Below are 24,914 nucleotides of genomic sequence, written 5' to 3' on the forward strand. Positions count from 1 at the left end.
ACAATATCAGCAAAACAGTAACATTTTAATTACGCCTGGGAGTTTTAAACAAACCTTGAGGGTTCAACATCTCCAGTCCAGTTTGTTGCCTTCATATGGGACATTTCATTTGGGGAAAATTGTTAAACATCTGCTGAAACCCTTTTGCAAGCCTGTAAAAGTGGGCAACTGCAGCTTGAAACCTGGTTTGTCCCGTCTATGAGACGTGTGACTCCGAGCAAACACACACCAAGAAACATCAAAGTGGGAGCACAACGAGTCTTCACAAAATTTTAGAAGCTCTGTCATAAATTGGATCAGGTGTCATTTTCGCTGAAGGCTCAGATGGTCAGTTGCCCCCCTGCAACAATTTCACAGCTGTGTCACTGTTCTTTGCAATAACTTCGAAAGCGTCTGCCATTAAAATGAAGATGTCTCTGTGCTTTTAATGAATCAGCCTCGACCTGGTAACAGCTGTTGTGTCATGAGGACTATCTCGCACACACACATTATGTTTTTTATCGAGCTTCACATAGGTTTACATTCAAAATTATATTCGGGACTACAATCAAAACATTCGGGGTTAAGCCCCGGCAATATGACCTGGTGACGCCGATTGCGCGTAACCATAGTAACTCACTCCTGCCTGCAAGAGAGGAGAGGGATAGAGAGATGCAGTGCTGCTGCCAGAGGAGCCGCTGACTGAGTTGACTCTGATTAGCAAGTCGCTGAAAAGATCTGAAAAGTTGAGAAGTCCAGTGAGAAAGTCAGCAAGGTGGCAACACTGTTTGCGCGTGTGTCTGTATGTACGTGTGTCAGGTGCCTGCGTGAGTGAGGGGGTGGGACGCCTGCTGTATGTTTGCCACACAAGATTCAGTGGTTGTGTGAGCTCTGCTACTTTTTTTTTAATCTATTTTGAATGAAACGATGGATGGTGGACCATGGGGAGGCAAGACAGCTTTGTGGGCGGGCCGGGCCCGACCTTTGTCATTTCACATTGTCTTTGAGGTGTTGATTACTGTTAAAGTTAAAGGGCAGTACTCAAGTGAGTCACACCTTACCTTACTTTAAAGTTATGTGTTGAAGAAAGGACAATCTACACAAAAATCCACTTATTTTCAGCAGTCATTTTAGAAAATCTTGTGTACATCAGCTTTAATTACTAAGGTGATTGGAAACAACAAACTGAAAAACACACTAGGCAGCAGTAAAGTGCGGCTCGCCATAATAATTAAACTTTTCTACGGCTCTGAGGCGTGTTCATGATTTTCAGGCAGAAAGACATTCTTTGTGATATAGGTCAACATGTCACAGGAGTCAGAGGACTCTGTTTACTGATTAGCTGCGGGTACGGTAAAAGTTAACTATCCCCAACTTTTTGTTTGGCCACACTTTGCCGCAGAAGAAAAACATTCACTACTTGCTGAGCTCGGAGCGCCCGCCACAGCATTCTGTAGGGCCACAGGCCGCACTTCGCTGCTGCCCCGGTGTGTTATCGGCTTTACAATTTAAAGGGGAACACCACCTAAATTATTGAATTCCAATATGTTATTTTCATAGCCTAGGAAAGTTCGCTCATTATTTGTGAACATGAGCTACTCTCTCTCAAAGCCAGAAACCAGAGAAGTCAGACTTAAACTTGTGATGTCATAGGGTATAAAGTCTGGAGCTGCTCAATAGTCAATGAACGGGAGACCGATTTCATGGACCCACAAAATGTTTTCTTTTTTATACCCAAATGATCTTTATTCTATTGTAGTGTTGTCAGTTGTGAAACAGAAAATGTCCCCATGCACTCAGAACATTGCTCTGGGTGCTCTCAGTGTCTTCTATAACATCTCTCCACATTCATTGTCTATGGAGCAGCTCCACACTTTACTGTATACCCTAGGAAATCACAAGTTTGAGTTTAAGCCCTCTAGTTTTTGGATTTGGGAGAGAGTTGTTCATGCTTACTAATATTTTTTGGACCGTCTTAGACCATAGGAATAACATGTATGACTTTTGAAAATGGGTGTAGTTCCCCTTTAAATAAGCAAAACAAGTACAGTAAAGCCAGTTTTGTTTTGAAGAATTATAAGAAAAGTTATTGAATAAAAATGCTGTTCATAGCACTTTTTTTTAGGGCTCAATCTATTTATTTTCTGACAGAATCATGCCTCCTCATCAGTCTAGGTTAAGTTTCATTGAACTTCTCCGTTATAAGTTGCATCTCATATCCCCCTCAGCCTGTGAAGTATTCTGGGAAGCGCTGTTTCTACTGAGGCTTCATGGAGAAATGACAGCACCGTGTCATAACATCTGTTACCTCTGGCTGGCACACTGACAGAAGAAAGTAGCTGTGTTTTTTCTTTCTGGCTTATATATAAAAAAAGAACATTCAAACTGAATTTGGTGAGCGCACACAGCAGAAGCTCGTGATAGTCTGGCTTGTGAGGTGGACGAGGCCAGAGAGGAGCAGCTGTGCAGTCAGACGAGAGGTGCAGGGCACATACAGTGCGGTGACTACCTTTGATACCTAACCTCATTAGATTGACTTGAAAAATCACAGCTTTCAAACTCCCTTTCTAACATGCAGTGTCTGTCCAAAAGCCTTAAATGTGAGTAAGAAGATCACAGAATGTCTAGAAATACTGTAATGTATGGCATATATGTTTGAATACATTACTAGTTCCAGTAGATATGTACCTAAACATCGTGTTTCCATTCCACTCCAGAGCCCAGATGACAGGCACTCTCTGACAGCTGACCCCACTAGCATGAAGCCAGCATCGCAGGTATAGATGGCTGTAGCGCCAAATGTTGTCTGAGTACCAATCTTCTTCCCACTGGGTGGAGACGGCTGCTCACCGCAGGATATAACTGAAACACAGGCAGACACAAGCAATTTAAAAGGGTAGTTGAGCACCAATTTATCACCAAGTTATTTGAGTAGTTGGTAAAGAGCTCTTTAGTTTCAGTGAGGAATGCTCACACACACATTTGGTGGCCAATATTGTTTTTTTTTTCCTACACAGGAAAGCTTTCTGGTGAAGAAAATAACAGTAATTTTTTTCAAATGTCACAGAATTCTTTAAAGCAAACTAACATTGATTCAAAATGTCAAGGAATCCCCAAACGTCAAATAACTGATGACAAAAATGTCAAGGCGACTCTCCGGTTAGAGCATCGACTGGACGAATGAAATGTTTTCCTCGTACAGTAACTCACTCATCATTGATTTAATCAAATTAATAGAAATACAATTTAAACAATGCACCATCAAACACACATGGCAAGCTTTTATGGCAAAGTATTTTTTGTGCTCAACCTGAGGTGTTGAAGTCAAGCCTTTGTTAGGCTGCAACTTGAAACGCTGTTTACATGCTTGTGATGGTTGCTGTTAGTTTCCACATGAAACTCACAACAATTTAAAAATGAAATTCTTTTTTTTTCACATCCCCTACTAACATCAGTTATTCAATGGTACTATCAGGCTGCCTGATATCAGTATCATAGGGTTGCGCAATTAATCCAAATTTTATTGAAATTGCAATATGGCCTACTGTAATTTTCAAAACGCAGGAGGCGCAATAATTGTTAAAGACAAAATGTTGTCAAAATACCATTTAAATTAAATATTGTCGCGCTGCAGAGATGTCCTGGCCTACACATCATATTCTACAGACTTAAGAAAACATCTTTGTTCAGTACAGATCCCAGCAAAAATCACACCATAATCATTGTAATACGTTTTTTCAATGAAAATGAGAATAATGATTTCAAAATGATCATTCCCTCTAATGTCGCAAATAACATCGTGACTGCAATATCAGTCAAAATAATCGCAATTCGATATTTTTACAAAATTGTTCAGACCTATTAAAATATTAACAGGTACATGAAATAATCTGAAATTATTCTGAGGGCACTGGGGTGGCCTTTAACTGTATACGCTTATTTGCTCCATATCTGCTGTTTGGCAAAGAGTCAGATGAGTAGATTAGCCAGCAGCTGGTTAACTTATTTTAGCACAATAAGTGGAAACGGGGAAAAAGCTAGCCAAAGTCTGTCCAAAGATAGCAAAATATGCCTGCCAGCATCTCTAAAGCTCACTAATTATAACATTGGAATATTTTATTTATTTAATCCGTGCAGAAACCAAAGTATAAAAGCAACTATTCACCATTTTAAGGGGGATTTTTGTGCCGGACTATTTCTTGGCTGGGACCAGTTGCCAGGCAACCACAGGAAATTCCAGGAAGTTACAGCTCAGAGCCCATATAATATAATATAACCCCTAATATTTTATTAAATGTATGCAAGAGTAAATGATTACCGTTATTATCTACAGTAAATGGCAAGTATGTGTAGATATAAGCGTACATGCACAAAAAGTTAACATGACTCATGTTGGTGCATTTAGATTAGATATCTTAATTGGGACGATTCCAATGCCTACATGTTCAATCGTGTACAATGACCGGCCCATTGCTGATACTGTTTTTCAGTTGCAGTGGTCATGAAATCATCTTTGTTACTCACCCTGGCAGTGCGGCCTGTCATTTCTCCAGCTCCACACGCCAGTGGGTAAGCACTGGATGTGGGCGGGGCCCAATCTGTAGTATCCCGGGTCGCAGGTGAACACGATGCGAGTTCTGTATTCGTAGTGTGAGCCGTTGACGATCCTCCAGCGGCCGTGCTCCAAAGAAAACGAGCCGATGCTGGGACACACCACCACTACGGAGACACACAGTGGGAGGAGTGAGTAAAATTTGCTTTCATTCAAATAACACAATTACCATTTTAGAATAGTCAGATATTAAATAGCTGGCTGAGAGCGAGGCCAAGCCACTGTAAAATACCACACAGATGCACAATAATTACTCAATTTAAATAACAATGCCTTGGCCAAAAATGGCTGCAACAGCGGTAATTATATGTTGCATACAACGTAGTCTATCCATCTTACTCAGTGGCGAGATGATTATCTAATTGGCATCGATTTAACAATGTAGTATTTAATATTAAATCTGGAGTGCAGAACTTTTGTCTCCCCCCTCTGGCAGTGAGAGTAATTATCATATGGGAGAGACCGTAGCGACGGAGCAGCAGCTTGGCGGAAGCAATGACGCAAAATCCTAAGAAGTGTCCAAGGAAAAGTTTCTGGAGTGGATGATCCAGATATTAAAGACAGAGGAAAGATTGAAGTAAAAAAAAAAAATGCACAGGAAGGCTTGAAGAGAACGGTCCTGGGGGCGATGGAGATGCTGCGAGCTCAGCTCCGGTATACTGCGAAATACAGAGAGCTTCCCCTGACGATGATAGGCTTTTTTTGTGAACTTGTTTGGCAAGGGCTTGAATGTAACGGACGATCATTTATATGTAAAAGTCCTGAACTCCAGCTTTAAATATTTGTGTTTTTTTGTAACTGGTGCAAGTGGCTTTAGACATCCTAGGGGAGTTATCATATGCAATACAAAAAATGTCACTGGAGTCTAGTATTTACATTCATACAGTGCTATTAAGTATGTCCAAATTTGTACCACTATTAGATTGTACATATGTATATATGTGTTACTAACCTGAACATCGTGGTATCTTATTGTGGTTGCTCCATGTCCCATCAGGCTGACAGATGGCTGACGTCAGTTCTTTACTGGAGAGTCTGTACCCGTCGTTACAGAAATAGGAAACTCTTGTTCCGACGGAGTAGTCGGCTGTTAAAACGCCGCCATTTATAGGTGCCTTGGGTGCCCCGCATGAGACAGCTAGGGGAGGACAGATACGCAGTGGTTAAGAAGACAACATGCAAACAGACACACAGAAGCCCTAATGCACACTTACGTCTGTCAGGTAGGCAGGTTTGATGTGTTCTTTGTTTGAAGTGTTTCAGGGGATTCAAAGCCACCGAGCGTATATTGTACATTTTGTAAACAAGCTCACATATTTTCTTCAATGAAGCCATCAAACTAAAAATATACAATCAAGAGGCGCTTGATCTTCACTTCCAACCGGTTCTAACAAAATAACATTTATCTTGCTGAAAATGCTGCTCCACAGTCCACACTGGTTTTAAATAGACTGGTTTGTAGAGCACCCGGTGCGTGTAATTACACAATCTGCTATAAATCCTTCATTTGACTTTCTATCAATACCAGCTACGAACTGTGCCTTCCTAAGCTTATTTGATGTGCAGGGTAAGACAAGTGCAACATAAGAAAGCTCATCAAGTTTTTTTTTTTACCATTCACATGTTTCATTACTTCACCAAATGGATATCAATTATATGTGGCATTCACAAGCCCCTTCATATGAACAATGAATCTGGCATTTTACTATGTGGAAGATATTTACTCTGGAGCAAAAATATTACATTCTGCTTAAAGGACGGGTCCATTATTATATTGTTTTTTATAAGTTTTTATATCATTCTGAGGCTTCACAGTGGTGTTCCTTTTGTATTCAATTTTGAAAATGTATCTTTTGGCATCAAAATGCTATTTTCCCAAGCCCTTCTAAAAACGTTTTCCCACGTGACCTGACGTACATTTCTGCATGATAGTCAGTGTATATACATTACAGACAGTAATTTAGATGGTGGTCGGCATGCTCCCAGTTTGGAGAAGCAGACAGGAGTATTGGCAGGAAGCTAAGCAATGTACTGCTGTGTGGACACCACGTCCACACAGCACTTTTGGATCCGAAAGTCACACAATGACACAAACAAACTAACCGATCGATGCAGCGGTACACCAGCAACTCTTGTATTCTGCAAGGTCAAATTTATTTTTTTGTGAATTGAGTCTGGTCTTGTGGCTTTGAATAGAGCGATACAACGGCTTCAGTTAAGCTGATATTGACTTATTAGGTGGTTAAATACGTTTCTCTGCTGCTCCTGTCCACAGCCACTTTACACCACCTTCAGACAGCCCTTTCTGATGAGGAACAGAAGCCATTATATTGCTCTCTTCAAAGCCACCAGACTACATTCACAAAAGCAGTAATTTTACCTAACAGAACACCTAACAGAACACAACCCCACTTCAAACAGCTAACTTGGACTCAGCTATTGCTAGCGTTCACATTATTCATAATCTTATTGATTAGCTTCGATAAGCTTACTTTGGTAACCTACGTCACTGCTTTTTGCAACAGCTAAGTGGGTGTTTCCATTTGGAAAAAAACAAACACAACGCAGATGGACCCGCCCTTTAAATGAGAAAAACAGATTTTCAAGGTTCTATAACAAACCTATTTGTCTTTACCATAACCTACATTTGTTTTGGCAATTCTATCATTGTTAACTACAATATAATAACTACCTAATTATTCATTTACAAACAGTATCTGTGCTCCAGTGTACACTTAAACGTTTTTCAAGTGTATATTTAAAAAACAATCATTATTTTTATACTAATGAATATCACATACACAAAATACTTCAGCACAGTTTAGTTGTAAGTATACACACTTTCCACACACAGACAAACAAACACACCTTGACACGCAGGTACAGGAGAGTCCCATGCGTGGTAGCCGGGTGTCGAGCGGCGGCAGGTTGCCGTGGCGTTGCCTATGAGACGGTAACCCCGGTCGCAGGCCCAGCGAACCACGCTGTTAACGTGGCCGCCGCTCTGAGAGGAGATAGAGCCGTGGAGCGGAGAGTCTGGGGTCGAGCAGTACAGGGCTGAGTGGAGGAAACACAATTAAAAAAAAACAAAGATTTGAAATGTCTTCACACAGGACGGTTCACTGCCACTAAAACAGGAACTAGAAAGTTAAAACCAAGGAAAAAAGTACTTTGGTAACTCTCTATGACGCCCATGTCTATAATGCATTATAAACATACTTATAATGCCTTACAATCAGTTTATAGCACCGTACAATCATAGTTACAAGCACTCATAAATGTTCATAATGCTTTGTAACAATAATCATGACACATTATAAAGCATTGTATAAAGATTTATAAGGTCAAGCATCATAATAATTAATAATTGCTTGTCACTAACTGACATTATACGTATGTTTATAATGCATTATAGACATGGGCATCATAGAAAGTGATACTGCTATTTTTTACTACTGCTATACAGTGCTATTCTATTACCATGCCATATTACTGTACAATAGTCGTGACTTAATCTAGCAGACCAGGAAAACAACTGTTTGTGCCTTCACATCAATGCTGTGATTAACACATAATGTATGTCTGCATGCAGGTGTATAATATTATAACCATTACCGGTACTGTATTCAAAAACGTATTAGCAGGGTTTTAGTGTTTCTGGCATAAAAGGCTGTGATAATTTCCTAAAACTTCCATTACTATGAGTCACCGTTGTATTTATGACACAATAGGAGGCCCAGCCAAAATGAACTAATGGCAAATGTATCTCATTTGTGAGTAAATTTTAATTTTGACTGATCACAATTATGGCTTTGATTGTGCATTTTAAACAGCGCTATTAGAGATGGAGTAGGATGTCATCACTCCAACTACAATATCTCAAAACTCTTGTTGGGCAAAACTAAACCCAGAATTATTAATGACCACATTCATAATGGTAATTATATCTTTCCAGCAAGTGTTCCAGCCAATTAGGATCTATCCGACATGCTGTGTGAATACTAAATAAAATGAATAATAAGTCTCTCCCAGCAGAGCTTTTTGATCAAACAATCAATGAGTAGAGTTACAGTAGATGTCAGACATTGCCGGACACACTGCCCACAAATCAATGGCTATATGCAATTTTATGAAATATTCTTATACCAAGAAACATTAATGCTTTACTCCAGACTATATTGGCAGATACGGACAAAACAAAAGGGAATCCTGCTGCAACTTTACAACAAGTTACGTCATTTTTGTATTGGATTATTCTCTCTCTGTCTCTGTATCTATGGTGGAAGATAAAAGTCCTTATACAATGTTGTTAATATCTCATATAAGAAGTTAACAGCAGCAGTTTCATTATGTTCCTCAGTCGTAACATATAAAGATTACCCAGGCCTTGGTCCAGTTAGATGCTGACTTAGGCAAGTTGCCTGCTCTGTAACTCTTCAAACTGGACAAGGGCCCAAAAATAAGTTCTTAACTGCCCATATTTATGAGTGATAAGCCTGTTTTAATGTCCCTCTGGACTGTCACTGGCCCAGTATCATCTGTATGGTGGGTTTTTGAAAATGAACAAGCACCACTTAAAGGAGCAGCCAGCGATTCTAATACAATACACTTTTAGTAGGGCTGTCAAGGTTAATGCGATAATAACGCGTTAGCGCAAATTCGTTTTAACGGCATCAATTTCTTTAACGCATAAACGCAACTTGTGATTTTTAGGTTGGCTGTAGCGGGCTCAGTTTTAAAGCTAGAGTGAAAAGCCATCAATGTATAAAGAGAATCTTTCTCCAGAATCGCTGACTCCACCTTTAAGAGTTCCTTTTTACTGTGTTTTCCTTGCGTCGGGAACACGCAATCAGTGCCGGCAATGGTTTGTATAGTTTGTCAGTGATTTCTAATTAAAGCTGTCTGACACAACTTAATTCTAAAAGGGCTGGTATCACCGAACCGGCATGTACTGTAGGCAAAGCTCTCTCATTAGATCCAGTCCAGGCTCTTTCCCCCTTATAGTAGTTTTACGATTGATGGCACTAAACTGCTGCTTCAATCACACAAGGGCTTTATACAATGAGATACCAGCTTATCTTGTTATAATGACAAAGTTTCTTCTTAAAACAAAATAAGTTGGTATGCCTTAATAAGGAAAAAAACGTTGTGAGAGTTCACTTGAGCTGAGCACATTTTGTTTTCTCACAGTGGTGGTGGCGGGAGGACGTTGTCATATACTGTCCTAGTTGTGCAAGTGAAAGAAACAAAACGATAATGAAGTCGAACCATGATATTAGTAGGCTTACAACATATGCTTAACAATCCCTGCAGTTGCTCACATTAATCACGGCTACCAAAGAAGGTTAACGGGTGCGAAAGTCCTGGGAGGCTTCTCTGTTATTATTCAGCGTATAATTCATCATACAGAACAGTGGTGTTTTAAAGGTTAAAGACGCAGCCTCCTGACCAGACGGCATGAAGTGAAAAAAGTAAACCGAACAGGTAATACTGTCTCCTCCCCCTTAAATGTCAAAAATTGCCCTTGAATAAAGCACTCAAGCCTCATTATCCAAGTGAAGGTGCTTAATGCCCAACAGTGTGAAGTTATACTTAGCAGGAGCAAGACTGTCTAAATGCTAAGATTGCTTTGAAACAGCATCTGGGCTCATCAAGCTTTCCTTGAACGAACAAAAGCGAACCATAATGCAATTCGGTAAACTGTTTTAGGAGACAGACAGACGTAGAAAAGTAAGATATAAGAAACAAATTGCATGTGTAAGATTCCCTGTTCTCAAAAATTACTCTTTTCTTTTCAAATAGAGAAACTTGGAGGTCGTACAACTCCTCCAAGTGCTATTTCACTCTGAATGTCTTTCTGTCTGTCTCTGTCCTTTTATTGTCCATGCATTATGACGGTATAAAGTAGTAGTAAAATAAAGTTGGGATACATACTTTGGTACTCACCAACATAGCGAATTTTGAAGCCTTTCTTGTTTGTACCATGGTCTGAGGACCAGCGGACCAGGAACTGGTGACCAGAGGTTGTGAGGTTAAAGGGTGCTGGCAGGTCACCGCTCAGCGTCCCCAGGGTGGGACTGTTGGCTGTCGCACCTGAGAGAGATCAAGACAAAGTGAGAGGAGAGAGACAAAGAGAGCGAATGAGACAGTACAAATAAACTGTGATTTGCTCTATTTGTAACTGAATGTCCAGTTTTCCCATGGTGATCATCTTAACAGCTTTACTGTTTACCTTTGAGAAAGAGTGTGTGACCATGTGTGAGTGAGTGTTCTCACATGTGGTTCTAACAAATACTGCACTTAGTTTTCTTGCCTAAACCTAACGAAGTAGTGTTCCTGCACTTTTTGTTTTGTTGTCTTTCAATTTACAACATTATCTGGTAAAAAATGTGACTGTAATCTGGGAGAAAATGCATTTCCCTCTAAACATACTTGAAAAAGCAGGTAAGTTGTATGGGAGCGTAATTTTGTGTGAGACAGCGTTGCAGTATGTGTGCTTTTGAGTGTGTGTTTTTTTTACCATCAAAAATCTCCAACACGTCAAACTCTCTCTCAGTTTGGAAACTTTCAAAGGTAATGGTGACATTGTATCCTTTTTCTACTGTGACGCTCCATGAACACATTTGGAGGTTAGGGTAGCTCTCTGGCCACCCGGGGCTCAGGATGACACCTGACGAGTCATATCGCACATCATGCGCAGGGCATTGGACTATAGAGAGAAAATAAAGGGAGAAAAAAATGGTGATGTTACATGAGTATATGCGCTATTTTTGTCATTTTGTCAACATAAATTATTTGAAATATGAATCAGAAACACTTGTGCTGTTGTATTGACACACACCCACCTTGGCATGTTGGAGGTGGTGCATCCATCTGTAGTCTTTCTCCGAGGCGACATGTTAGAATCTCACTGCCAACTAATGAGAATCCCGGATGGCATCTGTACCTGATGATGTCGCCTGAATGCACAAAATGGGTGTGAATTATGAGTGTTTAGAAAGCAACGTTGAGGCAGAGAGAAGGAAACATCATTGTTGATTTCTCCAACAGTATACAGTCAGTGGTGACATGTACATACATTTACTCATGTACTGTACTTCGGCACAAATTTGAGGTACTTGCACTTAATTTGAGTTTTTCTATTTCACATCACTTAATACTTCTACTCCACTACATTCATTCATTTGACAGCTATTCTAGTTACCAGTTATTTCACAAATCAAGGATTTACATAAAAACATACGATCATCTTATAAAGATGATGAAGCCCCCACTTACTTGTGACAGTAAAATCATACTTACATATTATAATGTTTCAGCAATATTATAATATATAATCATATATCACTCACAGAGGTCATTTTGCTGCTTTTAGTTGTGTGATACTTTAAGTACATTTTGATAATAATTTTTATGCACTTTACCTTGAGTAACATTTTCAGTGCAGGACTTTTATCTGGAATGGAGTATTTCTGTTGCCTGTGTTGCTACTTTTATTTAAGTAAAGGATTTGAATACTTCATCCACCACTATGTACACTGTGTCATTATCCGTGCTGACAAGATTGAGTGTAAATGAGTGTCAGATGTTTAAAAGTATGACATCCTTTTACAGGAAGATGCTATTTGTCCTCATATTAGGAACTGGAAAGTCTCAGGTTTGCTTCCTCCATCAAATTGACGTATTTAGAGGCATCGCAGGCAGACAGACAACTCACCAATCTCCAACTCGCCGTCCTCCATCAACATGTCAGCGTTGGTCACTTCCGGAGGAGGCTGGCAAACCCTTAATTGGTAGGCTAAGAGAACAGACACAGCAGAGGAGAGGAGAGAGGACAAAGAGAAGGATATTATATACACCTTTTCATTGCCATTGCTAGGGCAACGGCTTTTGTCAAAGCTTCCTCAGTTATTGCATTAACAAACATTGCAACTGGAAATACAAAGGGGCCCATTTTGGACGTTTATGTTGTCAAGTTTGAAAAGGTCTATAAGGATGTATGAGAGGAAATGTGACCTTAAACCATAGCTCGGTAAGAAAGGAAAAACAAGACTTTCCAATGTTTTAAAACTGGCAAGGAGTCACTTTTTTTACTGTGAATTTGACCTGCACTAATGTGTAAGCGTCCAGTTGTCTGTGCCTGTAACAACTGACCCTGAGAGGGAGAAATCTTTCAGAAAACCAAACAGTGACTCAACTAGGGGTGTAAGAAAATATCGGAACACTTGAGTATCGCGATATTACGTTTTGTGATACTATCGATTCTCAAAAAACAATATTGATTTTTAATAAATAGTTTACATGCAGAAATTGATGGCAGACAGTAGCTCAGATTGCACAAAAAGGTAGTGCTATGATGTTGGATGTTTACAGGGACTGTGATAAATGCAAATGCAGATCCCACTGTTCTGATTGCATAATAAAGTAGTAAAGATTTTATGCATATGTTGATGCATTTTTTATACTATGACAGTTTTCCTAACAATAGATTTAAAAAAACACAATATACCGTCTTGTTTACAGTATTGCAATATATTGAATCGTTATGGATCATGATACGTATCGTATCGCCAGATTCTTGCCAATACAGCCCTAGACTCAACCTGTTTTCTGTCTCTTTTATTTAATCTTGCTTGTTTCAGTTTAACTTTACTCTTTAAGTACAGATGGTCAGGCCAGCAAAGCATGGAATCAAAAACAGGCCGACTACACAGATTCAGGGCAGATACACAGCACTGCCTTAAATCATAAAAAGGAACTGACTTCACAGCTACTGAGGTGGGGCCTGTAATCAATATTACTGCATGACCATAGATCACTCACTAACAGAGAGAGAGAGAGAGAGAGAGAGAGAGAGAATACAGACAGACAGAGATAGAGAGAAGGGAGGACTCGGGGAGAGAGGGAGAGAAAGGGCTGAGGGCTATAAGTCAGGATGAAATTGACTATGAAAATGAGACCTGCCAATAGTATCTGCTGCTCTCATGCATATCAAAGCCCTGTGGTCTGCGTGTGCGCATGTCTGAGTGTGTGCATGTGCAGCTATGTCTATGCTTCTGTGCGTGAGAGGAGAGGATCTCTGTGAGCAGTCATTGATCTCACTAAGCTCCAAGACCATTTTTTATAGCTACTTCCACATTCATGTCACATTGGCTTTCTCAGTCTCACGTCCATGACAACATTATCCACCACCGCATGGTCCTCATGGTCTCTGCATGGAGGGAGGCACTGGCATTCAGAACCTTGACCCAGATATAAATAAATATTTAGTAGGACAATGACATAGATAAACATCCCCAAACGGTGGATTGATGCTTTGTTTGAGGGTTGATTTGGCATTTCAAATCAAAAACTGCACTTTAGCAGCTGTCTCAGATGCAAACTGTGACATTCTGAATTTCAGTCACTGAAGGACGCTGAAGAAGAAATGCTGAAACTGTGACCCTTATTGTGAGAAGAAACTCTATCAGGAATGGTGCCTATTCTTCTCGTATTCATTAACGAAGAATTGAAGTCATCTCAGTACTATCAAATAGGGCGTCCTTCTCGCTCACATTGTGGTTACCTACCTCTCACTCTCCCTTGTCTTTCTCGTTTTCGTGTTATACTGTCTAATACAACAGAAGTGGCAAAATAATGCTCACAACCACTGCCATGCATGTCATCCCCTCTCCCTCTTATCCATCATCCCCTGTCACTCTCTGCTGTGCATCCTCCAATAAAGCAGAAATTGAAGATAAACTTGAATCCATCAGATGCTACTGTTCCTGTGTGAGTGTGACAGCTGACAGTTAAAAACCTGCCAACAGAAATTCATTAACAACGTGACATCTGTCTGAAAAAGGAAAGCCTACTCAAGAAAGAAACAACTTGACATGTTTTCACTAAAGAGTAATGAACAGAAAAACTTCTGAGAAGAATATGAGCTTCATGAGGGAGAGGGCGGGAGAGATGTACACATACATGACTGGATGTGTGGTGAAGGGTAAAAGGAGGGAAGGAAGTTAGACTCATTAGAAGTCATTCTGTCAAATTAAACCTTCATCTAAAAAAATGCAGCTTTTCAGGAACTTTTTTGACGACGATGAGGAATGTAAGCAGCGTTTCTTTACTGAGTGGTGAAAACCTCGCACTGCCAAAGTAGAAGCTTTCACTCATTCTTTTCAGCTAGATGATAATGCATTATGATGGCTGTCAAGACACGAGGTTCATCTGAAACTATTTTCTCTGTTATCTTTTAGTTAAAGTAAAAACATCATGGGATTAACTTTATGAGATTTCCACATTACTGTAAACATTAGATGGTACACTTACTGTAATCGAGGGACACTACAGCATATCTAAATGTAAAACATACAACCCGAGGGTCACGCGTGTCTGCATGGCCAAAGTGACGTCACACCATCAGACACGGCCCTTCGCGGCGGTTCCAAGCGGTAGGTTTTTGCCCGTCCGAGCACATCCAAATTTTTCAAACTACGAGGACTTTGAGAATATCTGTTTACCACGAGGAGAAATCCGCATTGAGATTCAAACTCTTCCTGTCACGTCAGCTCATGTCCGCGCAGCCATCCTTGGGGAAAGTATAACTGAACTTTAAGGCCACGATCACACTGAGACGCGCCGCCCGCAAAACCATTGTTTTCCTTGTGTCGCGTTTTTCTAGCAGTTCTTCTCATAACTCTTAAAAGTCTTCTCATAAAAGTTAAAATATTCTCAACTTTTCAGCGCCAGGTGCGGAGTCGCACCGCTCTTCAATGTCACACTTGATCAAGTGTGATATTCAGCCAATCAAATCAAGGAAGAGGCGGACTTTACTACTTTAACTTTTCCTTCCTTCCAGACCCGCTCCACAGGCGATGGTTTGCCTGACGCCTTTTTCTACGGGGCGTTTTGAAGCCGCTGCGCCTGTAGCGATGCGTCTCGATGTGATCGGCCCCTAAAGTGGGTGGCTCTGGCCGTCGCAAAGATGTGGATCGTCGGTGGAGCTGAGGTGGGACTGAGTGACGCAGCAGAGCAGACAGCTAGCAGCTAGCGACCTGGTACTGCACCCACCGGTCACTGTGGGTCACAGTGTCCACGTCCTCAATTATGCCTAACTTTAAGCCTTCATATAATTTAAACGGGTGAGTTAAATAAAAATTCCCCCCCCCGTACAGTTGTCTGGAACAGGAAAATTTGCCGTTTTGTTCCATGCTGTAAACATGTTTATTTCTGCTGTAAAGTTGGACATGAGGGTCTTTGGGGATTTTGGAGCCAGCCTCAAGTGACCATTCAAAGAACTGATGCTTTTGGCACTTCCGCATTGGCCTCGTTTCTCAGCACCGGAGGTTGCCGCTTGGGTCACGGAGTTAAATGTTGTCACATGACAGTAGATAGATGGAGACGGACAAAATGGACAGAGGTCAAAGTGTCTGAAGATTGATGTTTGCAGGCAGACAGGCGAAACGAGAAAAAAAAGACGATTGGGGAGGGTTTCCATCTTAAACTGCGGTTTAAAAACAAAAGGGAAATCGAAGTGCACTGAAGGACTGCAGCAAAAAGATTGAAATGAAATGAAAAACTGAATGGCATAGACAGTTTTGACATGGAGAAAGAGCAGCACAGGACCAGCAAAAATACAATCTCCACAACGCTGTGGAGGGAAGATGACTGTGTGTGTGTGTGTGTGTGTGTGTGTGTGTGTGTGTGTGTGTGTGTGTGTACGACGGCAACCTGAAAAACTCAGACTATTGTGCAAAGAGAGACTTATTAATGCACAAACCATCGTTTCATGAACACCTCCTCATTCTTATGAGTCTAATTGTTTTGTTGAACAAATTACAGGTTTACTTTTTCCTTTTGATGATGAATTAGTTGCACGACAACAGTACCAACTAAAACAAAATGATTTGAGAGAAATCAGAATATCAAAAAGTTTGTTTTTCTTTAGATTGTGAAGTGTTTTTCTTGTGTGGTTGAAAGTTAAAGCTATTAAAGTATTTTTCTTTTAATCTGATAGCAACGCTTTAGAACAAAGGAAATTGGAACTGGAGGTAAACAACGGTGACAAGACAAGATTCATGTTCACACACAAGTTAAGTTGAAAGATTAATGAACTCTTCAGTGAAAGTTACTTTTTAGTTGTTTTTTTCAAACCAACTTTGTGCAATTCTGCTTTCCCTCCAACAATAGACAACTACTGCACTCTGCCACAAGAAAAAGATGGTGCCGAATGCAAGGAAGGTGCTAACGAACAAAGATCGAATCCTCTGCTCACTTACTGTATAGTGCATTTGCTGTATAAGCTTTAGCTATTTAGCAGTTCATTGTCTAAGCTTTTGGTTAATCAGACTTTTGCAACTGTCGTTTTCTTTGTGCAAAGCTACTTTTCCTTCCAACAATAGCAACATTTATATATTGCATATGGCAATGGTAATATGTTTCTTACCTTACATTGACATAGATGTATTCAACTATTCCACCATTCTCTTTTGTGTTAATGATGATGATTTTTTTTTTTTTTTGCTTCTATACACCCTGTGCATTGCCTCTGTGCACTGCCTGTCAGCACCAGTATCCACTCGGACTTGAAGCTGTTGTTGGCACTTACTCACGTTGTTCCCTCCTATCTAGATCCTTGCTTGTGTTGTGCGAACTCTGAAATGTACGTCGCTTTAGACAAAAGCGTCTGCTAAATGAAATTGTGGAATTGCCTTCCAGCAACACGTCATCTCGCAAGATTCCAAAAACAAGACTTCTCCTTGAGCGAGACTCTTTCCATAATGTGAGACACTTTTAATGGACGTAAATGACGGTGCCTGCTTGCCCCAATAGCACCATATTGCAGCCTGTGAGCAGCTGCCGCCCATAGCGCTCTGCCTCAATACTGAATCAATTCGCAAAACAAAATCTGTAACTCATTTGTAAGCCCAATTGCTATAATTTAAATTAACTGCATATACACATAGCAGGAGTATTGGCATTAAAATAACGCGTAAGTACACTCAAAGATTAAATCATATTGATAAAAGCCATGAAATGTTGATCAAATGTTTAAGTGTTCAATAACTCTAAAGAGGACCTTTCTAGAGTAGCCATGACAATGAAAACTATTAATAGCACCACTCTGACTAATGTGGTTGGCTGTGACAGAGACGCTGGCTTCAGTCAGAGAGCGAAAAGTTCCGGTGAAAGACCAAACTTCATGAGTCAGAATGAGTCAAAGGAAGCAGGTCTGAGTGGAACGTAATGATGATGAAGTTGAAGAGAGTCTAACACAACAACAAACAGATCGATGCCATCACTGCAGCTGCAACTAATGATAGCATTATAGTTCCACTATACCTCAGGACAACACAGCCTACTGCAGAGAAAGTTAATGAGAATAACTGAACAAACTCAATCAAATGTTTCCATCACTAGCTCTGAGACAAAACTGATAATGTCGTTACTGTCTCACCATGGTAGCTCAAGACAAAGAAGCCGGCTCCGGAGAAGTCAGAGTGGAATTTGATGAGGATGATGTTGGAAGTAGAGTAGACGGACTCCAAAGCGGTGTTCCCGCTAAACTGGCCAATCTGAGGAGATGATTGGTCTGGACCATCCCTGCGAAGAAACAAAGAGAGAAACACACACACGCATACAGAAATCTTGTGTTACTCAGGGGGTACTCAGAGACTAAAGACCCGTAAACGAATGGACGTGATCTTTCTTTATGGAACAATGAGAGAGAAAAGTCAACCTAAAAGATAATTTGAATAAGTTATTGCCGTCATCGCTGACAGTTAAAAGGCTATTTGTGATCGGGAAATGGTTTCTCCGAGGCTACAAACAAAGATAGACGAGACTTGACGATATTCATGAGGCAAAACCTGGAGCTGCTCCATTGACTGCGAATGGAGTCGTCGGACACTGTGTGACAAAGTGCCGGCGCCCGGAGTGATTGTGCATGGGTATGGCCTCATCATCCCTCTCGAAACAATCCAAAACAACAATGTCACAAAGCTCATTTAGACATAAAACCTTCACAAACTCAGATTCCACTTCACTTACAAAAGAGCAGCTCCCTTTTGTCTCCTGATAACAACACAATTCAAAGCCCTGGCTCTCTTATTCTTGCTTTGGGACGCACAAATTCATAAATATTGATTGAGCTGTCGTCAGATCATAAGAATAACAAATGCAAGTCCCGTTGTAAACTTGGCTCTAGTTTTGCCACTAATATCAGCCTGGCATTCATGAAAAGTTACACAATTACCACAGAAGGCCGACAGGAAGATATCCGTCAACTGGCAGGTCAGCCTCTCTGTGCAACATCGCGAGCATATTTCACCTTTAATGACCGACCCACCAGCTGTCAGACTGGAACTAACCAATAGCCGGCTCATTATCAGTGATTAAAAAGTATCATCATGAAGTTAAATGGGCTGATTATTTCCTGCTGTTAAGTGTTTTTGGATGAGGCCAATTATACCTGTCAGGTTATGTAAGGAATCATCCCCTGCTCTGATTCACATGGAGTGTTTTAGAGTCACAGTGGTTTCATTCATTGCTTTCCGCTGCTCGTTATTGCTGACGCTAACACAACACTTATGAGCACATCGGGGCAACATACAGAGCACGGAGAAGGCGTTCAGCGTTTTGAGGTAGCACGAGGTAACATCTGCGACATATATGATAATCGGTACGATGGAATCCTGTAGTACGCCTCCCAGTATGAGACCAATTAGCAGACTAACTGACTGTCAGGTTGGCTGGCTCTGGACTGAGAAGACCGCTGTGAAAATCACACCTTTACCACTGACACTGTGCTCTCCACGGGGAGCCAACTTCGTGGCTGTGACTGAGATTGTGGGCTTTTTTTTTTGTGAGTGTGTTTGTGGGCTTTTTCTTTGTCCACTTTTCCACCTGACAGCAGGGTCAGGATCACGCTGTGCGACCAATTCCTTGAATTCACAGAATCGGCCGTGGGTGGACGGCACATGGCTCAACAGTGCTGTGGTGAGGGAAAGGCAGGCTGCATATTGTAGTTATGAGCTACATCCATACAGTAAAGACATATGTGGCTCCAAACCTCTTTTTCTTAAGGGACCCCTTTTCTATCATTGGCTAAACTTACGACCCCTGGCTAAGTGACAAGATTCATACATTAACAGTACAGAACAGCTGATAAATTGTATAATTTACTCAAATAGTGAGCGCAATAACTGCAGGAAGTTTGTGTGAAACGAGTGATTTTGGTGGATTTTGAGCAGATTATTTCCTGCGAATATTGGATTCTAATCAGCAAAATAAGTCTTAACACCCCCGTGGGAGGACCGTAGATGTGTACAGCCTTAATATGTTGTAATCTACTTACAAATGCTGCAGAGATTACTTGAACTTGTTGCTTATATTCTGCATATATTCCATACTTTAATGTGTTTTTTAGGAGCTCCTTGGCACCCACAATTGCCTTGTTTAATTCTTAAGGTGTTTTGTTAGGATCCACACTTGTTTTGAGCACTATAGGCTTCTTCCTTTTTTAAACATTTTATGCTTTCTTCTCCCTGATGCTTGGCCATTGTTCTGTTAGCTCTTTGGTTGTTTTAACTGTATACTTTTCTAATGCTGGCTCTGTAAATATAGCTTGTGTTCAGGTCTTCACCGTGCCCTTATCCTGTTCATATCTTAAATAATAATCCAAATAGAAAAAAGAACCATTTCATTTCGTTTTCTTCATAAACAAGCTGTTGTACTTGATCGTATTTGCAGCGACTAAAAAGCTGTGCAGCTAAAGAGAAGCAGTTTTCCAATGTCAAGTGTGTTTAGATACCCAACAGTGCTATACGCCAGGGTTGGAAATTAGCACCAGCCACCAGCCAAATGCTGGTAAAATATGCAAGTGGTTTCTAAATTTGCTTCACTCACCAGCCAAAAAAAAAACGGTAATCTATCGAGTGGCTGATAGAGTTTGGAATCCACCAGCTTCAGTGGCCGGTGGACAAAAAAAGTTTATTTCCAACACTGCTATACGCTCTCGCAGCTGATAACTGATTAATCATTTAAGTCAATTATCAAGAAAAGTATATCAAACATTCTCTGGTTTGAGGATTTGCTGCTTTCTGATTATTGTGAATTAGCATTCTTTGACTTTTAGATCATTGGTCAGACAAAACAAGCAATCTGAAATTATAAAATAATTTCTGGAATTTTATAGCCTAATCAAATTAATCAATTCATTTTGAAGGCTTAGAAACCTGTAATTCGGAGTGTGCAGAGAGACATTTCTGGTCAAGACTAATCACTTAATCGAAAAGGGAAGTGATAGAGTAATAGATAATCTTTAGTTGCGACTGTTGATTGTGAGATTGTTTCACATTAAATAACTGGCATAATAATGCTTCCACAGCATGTTGTTTACCTGACAGAGGTTGTAGCCAAACATTCATACCTAAACATTTAGACTGTTGGTGATAAATGGGTCCTGAGACATGAGGTGGTGCATTTAGCGGGGAACCCTTACGTCTATATTTACATCTAAATTAGAATCTCCTAAAGTAAAGTTTTCCCAAAGGTAAGCTAGACTTAACTAGAGACTCGGGCAAATAGTGGTAGATGTCATTGTAACTGACCTCAGGTCACTTGATGGGATTATTTATTCAGGTAGAGAATAAGGGCATTGTTTTTAGCTTACAGTGTTCAATTTCTCAGTGTGTCGATCTTTCTCTGGAGGAAGAACACTATTAAAGTATTGCTTTGATATAGTCAGTGTTGGACACTTGTGGGTCCTCAAGGTACGTGTCAGGAAAAGGAACATTGTGTTGACTTTCTAAACAGATAACAGAGTTTTTGGTTATAATAATTTGAAAGAGCTTCCTGCGGGCTGTGGAAACAGCCAAACCTAGAAAATCTGGAAGGCTGACAGAGCTTACATCATGACAGGCTAACAAAAGTACAAGACAGACATTTGGTCCGTCTGTGTTGCTCTAAAAATACACATGAATGTATCAGCAGCAAACCACGTCTCACAGTGTGGTTGTTCTGTTTTCCCTGCCTAGCCCTGCCTCTCCGTGTCTGTATGCCAGGTGACGTTTCTAAACTGTTGATGCTGCATCCTGGCCTCTATTTATAGGAAACAGGCTTGGGGCAGCAACATGGCAAACCACAGAAATAGATTGCACGTCCTATTTATGGTTCTGCTGCCACTTTGTACCTGCAGATAACTATGTAACATGGTATCTAAGCACTGTTTAAACATTTTGCATTGACAAAATGTCAGCTGTTGCCAATGGCTGCTCTCCTTAAGAAGAATAATGAAGAGAGGAGTCAAGGCTGGGAAGGTAGGGGGAGAGAGAGAGATGTATTGTGTATTACATACGGGGCCGACTGAGACCCGGAGATAGTGTGAGGAGCAGAGGGATGGGGGGAGAGACTTATGGGTAAAGAGAGACGGATAAAACATGACAAGAAGGAAATTATGTCAGAGAAGCTTTATATTCAAGGAGAGGTGTCTGTAGTCATAGTAACCCTTGCAGGAATTTAGCCAATTAGTGGCCAGCTCGGAAGAGATGTTAAAGAGCATGACATCCTGTGTGAGAGAGACGGTTTGTAGCAGTAGTTCTGGTACAAATTAAAGGCTATTCGGTCAAAGGAAAAGGAACAATTCTTAGTGAAATAAATCTTGATGAAGCAGGAAACGATGGACAAGATTGATGAGGATGAACAGTTACAATTAAGATGTGGAAAAACAAGTCATTTAAATGAGTAAATACCACTTACCAGACGGTAATGTAGTCATATATGGGCTCAGTGCTCAGTACAGTAAAATTGATGTAAATCCCGTGTCCAGGAGGAACTCGAACGCTCCACACACAGTCCTGGAAGTTGGGATACTCCTCAGGGTGACCAGGAGAGTAAATGGTTCCATTTAATGACGTGATGTTGCCACCACAGAGAGCTGCGAGATAGAATATTAACAGAATCACCTTTAATACCAGCAAATTAGTATTATCATTGTGAAGCTTTAGTAATTATCTGGGTGGCTGAGAGAGGACACGTCTCTATCGGTAATGTAATGACCACTGGATAACACCTTAATACCTTTAATAAATTGTCATTACAGTTTTATTTCAGTTCTGCCTCGCAGGTATTCCTCGGGAGTGTAGGTGGTGCTCATCGGTGGCGTGATGTTACCACGGCTGAGAGCTATCAGACGGAATATTTACAGTTTTCTAAATTAAAGGGCCTTGAATGAGAGTTAGTGCTCTAAAGTAAAAGAATAAAATTGGATTATTGTGCAGTTACTTGTCATAAAGTTAGTATAATATCATTTAATGGTATAATTTCACCGCTGGAAATGTATAATAACGACGTGCCAGACACCTCTCTTATGTTCTCCAGATTTATTCTATACTACCCTGTAATTGAGGTACTCCCATTCATTCAGTTCACAGGGAATATATTACATTATTGTGTTGCATGTGCTTGTAATTGCTTTATAAGTTGTTGTTTTTTACTTTGCTTTCAGCATAAAATTCAATATCAACTGGTTATAGTGTAGTAGAAAATATCATGGAAATACCGTGCGTATTTTTAGAACAGTGTTGGCAGGTATGAATAAAAACACTGTCTACGTTAAATTGCTTGGAGTAAGATAACTGTTTAATAATGGAATAATGCTTTGAGTCAGGAAAGGAAGAATATGAAACAACATTAATATTCACAACAGTGATAATATCAGGGCTGAAATACTATGGAAAAGCATTTACAAGTGAGGGTGCGTTGACTCTGTATTCGCTTCACACAGCACGGGGTAGTTTCATACCTAGCTGTAAACACATCAAACGCAGTCATTCTGACGTGGTAATAGGTACCTTCTGTAGCTTCAGTATTACCTTCACATCGTGGTAGTGGGTGATTCCAGTTCCTGCTGATTCCATGTAAACATGTGAGTGAAGCCTCTCCGATCAGAGAATATCCGGGCAGGCATTCAAACGACACCGTCATCCCAACACTGAAATCTGTGCCAATCACGATGCCGTTGCGAAACGGCCGAGGGTCTGGGCAACTCTGCAGCTGGTAGGCTTGAGAGACAATAACCATGATTAGTGAAGGAAAATAGTACAATTTAGAAGTTATTCATAGAACGAGAGTATAAATACATCCATTGTAACACTGAATAACCAATAGTCAGTCAGTACAAGACAAGACTAACTCATAATTCCTCTTGTTTAACATGAAGACCTTCTGCAATCTGCAGCCAACATTTCAAATAACACTGACTGATGAAATGTTGGAGAGGTACACAAAATAACAGCTGCAGACTTCTAGATACAAATTAAGATTACTAACTTTTTGACAAGGTTATCATGCCCCAAAGAAGAACGTACTTGTTCTTTTGATGTCCCCGAAATACTCTCAAGTAAAATCTGACAGTCTGCCATTTAAACGTTTTAGTCACAGTGACTTTTCACAGCTAAAAGTTACAAGAGTGACGGGAAGAAAGACAAGCGATGTGACTGAAGAAAGACAAACGTTAGTAGAAATAATAGCAGTGGAAATAATACAACTGCTCGTGTTCACATTCCTTTTTCCTGTTTTAAAACACTTTGCCGGTGCCCCTGTCATGAGATAAAAGGTATTATTCATCAGGCCCTGTAATTTGCACATTAATGGAATCAGCCATAACACATTTAGGCTAGATTTGTCATAATAAACATAACACTGCTCAAAACCTCTTTAGTGTCAAATAGAATACATATAACACTCATCTCATCACTGAGATTAATCCAACAATGGCTGGGACTTGTTTGCACCCTGTTATTTTTTAGCGATTGCTTTAGAAGACATTTTTATTGTTGTCTGAAAAAGTAAATCATTTTGTCGTTAGTCACTCCTGAGGAATAAAGTAATTAAAGTGGCAGTAGGCCGAATATTTTTGGCATCATTTGTTACAAATTCCATAATAACCTTTCAGCATATTATAATTCAAGTGTTCTGAGAGAAAACTTCTGCACCTCCTCATGGCTCTGTTTTCAGACTTTAAAAAATCTAACCCGTGACGGGAGACTTTGGCCAATCACAGGTCATTTCAGAGAGAGAGTGTTCCTATTGGCTGTGCTCTGGCTGGTGGGCGGTGTTTGGCATTTCCTTAACAGATCTCAACAACCGGGTCACAAACTTTCTCATTTTACAGCTAAACAGTGCACTACAAGATGTTTCTGAAAACATTTTAGGTGAGAGATAGGCATTACAGTAACAGAATATTGATTCGTATTTGATCAGCGCTGCCTAGTTTGACCGTTTGATCGGAGTTTGCGAGTGATTGACAGCTGCTCAGAGACGGGAAGGCTCCAGCTCT

At 40.4% G+C, this 24,914-nt stretch overlaps 1 protein-coding gene across 8 annotated transcripts in view; it reads right to left on the bottom strand.

Moving 5' to 3' along the window:
* csmd3b (CUB and Sushi multiple domains 3b) overlaps positions 1-24,914 on the bottom strand; it is a 408,609-nt gene that overhangs the window by 39,497 nt on the left and 344,198 nt on the right. For 5 of the 8 annotated variants that reach the window (XM_074614488.1, XM_074614493.1, XM_074614492.1 and 2 more), the window contains 11 exons: positions 23,449-23,637; positions 22,334-22,511; positions 18,033-18,178; positions 12,309-12,389; positions 11,437-11,550; positions 11,112-11,300; positions 10,526-10,684; positions 7,460-7,648; positions 5,544-5,729; positions 4,504-4,698; positions 2,668-2,841 (listed from right to left, as the gene is read on the bottom strand). In XM_074614488.1, the coding sequence (XP_074470589.1) occupies positions 2,668-2,841; positions 4,504-4,698; positions 5,544-5,729; positions 7,460-7,648; positions 10,526-10,684; positions 11,112-11,300; positions 11,437-11,550; positions 12,309-12,389; positions 18,033-18,178; positions 22,334-22,511; positions 23,449-23,637 (1,800 nt within the window). The remainder of the gene's footprint in view (positions 1-2,667; positions 2,842-4,503; positions 4,699-5,543; positions 5,730-7,459; positions 7,649-10,525; positions 10,685-11,111; positions 11,301-11,436; positions 11,551-12,308; positions 12,390-18,032; positions 18,179-22,333; positions 22,512-23,448; positions 23,638-24,914) is intronic. The other 3 variants (XM_074614494.1, XM_074614491.1, XM_074614490.1) reach the window with 1 other exon arrangement.

This window comes from Sebastes fasciatus, chromosome 17 (genome assembly GCF_043250625.1).
Source record: "Sebastes fasciatus isolate fSebFas1 chromosome 17, fSebFas1.pri, whole genome shotgun sequence".
Lineage (NCBI taxonomy): Eukaryota > Metazoa > Chordata > Actinopteri > Perciformes > Sebastidae > Sebastes > Sebastes fasciatus.